This window comes from Octopus bimaculoides, chromosome 8 (assembly GCF_001194135.2).
Source record: "Octopus bimaculoides isolate UCB-OBI-ISO-001 chromosome 8, ASM119413v2, whole genome shotgun sequence".
In the NCBI taxonomy this organism is placed as follows: Eukaryota; Metazoa; Mollusca; class Cephalopoda; order Octopoda; family Octopodidae; genus Octopus; species Octopus bimaculoides.
In genome coordinates this window covers 81454117-81456062 of record NC_068988.1, presented here as the reverse complement: position 1 = coordinate 81456062, position 1946 = coordinate 81454117, and the positions used below count along the sequence as shown (strand labels likewise).

At 31.2% G+C, this 1946-nt stretch overlaps 1 protein-coding gene across 1 annotated transcript in view; it reads left to right on the top strand.

The window, feature by feature from the left end:
• LOC106870397 (tolloid-like protein 1) overlaps nucleotides 1-1605 on the top strand; it is a gene marked incomplete at its 5' end in the record, with an annotated part of 261346 nt that extends 259741 nt beyond the window's left edge. The window contains 1 exon segment of the mRNA XM_014916446.2: nucleotides 634-1605. Coding sequence (XP_014771932.1) covers nucleotides 634-986 — 353 coding nt within the window. The 3' untranslated portion in view covers nucleotides 987-1605.
• Nucleotides 1606-1946: the final 341 nt, after the last annotated feature.

Here is a 1946-nt window from a genome sequence, read left to right as displayed (position 1 = left end):
TTATCTTCAGACCTTTATACTTGGATAATTTCTCCATTTCTTTTAGAGATATATCATCATCTACTGGTGCTGATATATCGATGAGCACAGCAGTGGGTATTTCCTTTCCTAGTGATCCATGACTACAATATCTGGTTAGTTATCCTAGATGTTCATCATTGTGGGTCAGCATATCCTCAGGGATATGCTAATTCAGTCTATGGCATATGTTTATGACATCAGTATTTCATGTTGCTGATGTGATTTCTAACACAAGTATTGATCACCTTCCTAAGTTCAGAATCAATCATTAGGGTCAATTTGATTGATTATGCTCTCACACAAACTTTTACTGATTTTCTGCCTATGTTAGATACCATCAGCATCACCATCACTACTACCACCACACAATCATCATCACTATCAGCAGCAGCAGCAGCAGCAGAACCACTATCACCACCAGAACTACTATCACCATTATCATCATCTCCATCAGCCCTGCTTCTTTCTCCTCTTCACCATCATCATCATTGTTGGTGTTGTGACCATTATTAAATGAATATAATATAAACAACTATTAATATAATTGTTGTTGTTGTGGTAATTATTGTTATTATTATTATTATCATCATTCTTTTTTTTTTTTTTTACCAGGTTTGGAAGAGATCCTGCTGATTACAGCATGTGTTGTGGCTCCTCTAATTTTCGTCTTACTGCTAACTCTCATCATTGTCTATTGCTACCGTAGACAACATTTTCAAAAGTCATCTTCACAAAACCAACAGCTCACTTCTCATCTCCCACCCCTTGACCAGAGCCCACTCTCTCGCCGACACTGTGTCATGCAGACATCTTTCATTGACGGCAGCCAAGGAGAAGATGACGACGGAATAGGCTCTTCCACCGAAGAATACTGCAACAACCCAAACAGCAAAAACAAAGCGGCCTACCAGCTTATGAAACAAGCCACAATCAATGACGGCCGGGTTGTCGTGGCTGATATATGAAGTCAGATAACAACACCAAATAACAACAACAACAATAACAATAACAATAATAATAATAATAATAATAATAATAATAATAATAATAATGATAATAATTGTAACAATAATCATAATATTAATAATATTAATAATAATTGTAATAATGATTGTATAAAAAAAATAATAGCATCAACGTCGATATCATTATCATCATCATCATCATTATTATTATCATTGATATCATTATCACTTTACAACAATGAACCACAAAAACAACAAATATAGTTTGTTAAAACAACGATAATGACAACGACAACAACGTACACATGTATGTAGCTATGTGTGTGTATGTGTGTGTGTGTGTGTGCTCACACGTATATATATTTACATGTTATATATGTATGCATGTATGGATGTATGTGTGTATATCTATATATATATATATATACACACACACATATATACATACACATTTATATAAAATTGTATAAATGTGTATGTAAACATACATATATTAATATATATATATATATATGTCTATTATGATATGCATATGGGTGTGCATATGTGTCTCTATGCATGATGTTGCACACACATACAGACATATATACATATATATACACACATACTAATATACATAATATACATATGCACATGTATACATGTATAATATATATATATATATATATATATATATATATATATGTACTCACACACACATATATGCACAAATATACATATGCACATATATAATATAAAATATATTCCTACACTCATACATATGCATACGCCAAGCAAATCAGATCGGCTTCTAAACATACAACAAAACAGTTACCAAACACAGAAATAATTCCAATATCATAAGAAATAAACAATAAATTCTACAATTTTGCTAAATATATTTAATCATAATCCATTTATATTAATTAACGTTAATAAATGATTACATGACATTCATGAAATAACTCATGTTGTACACTT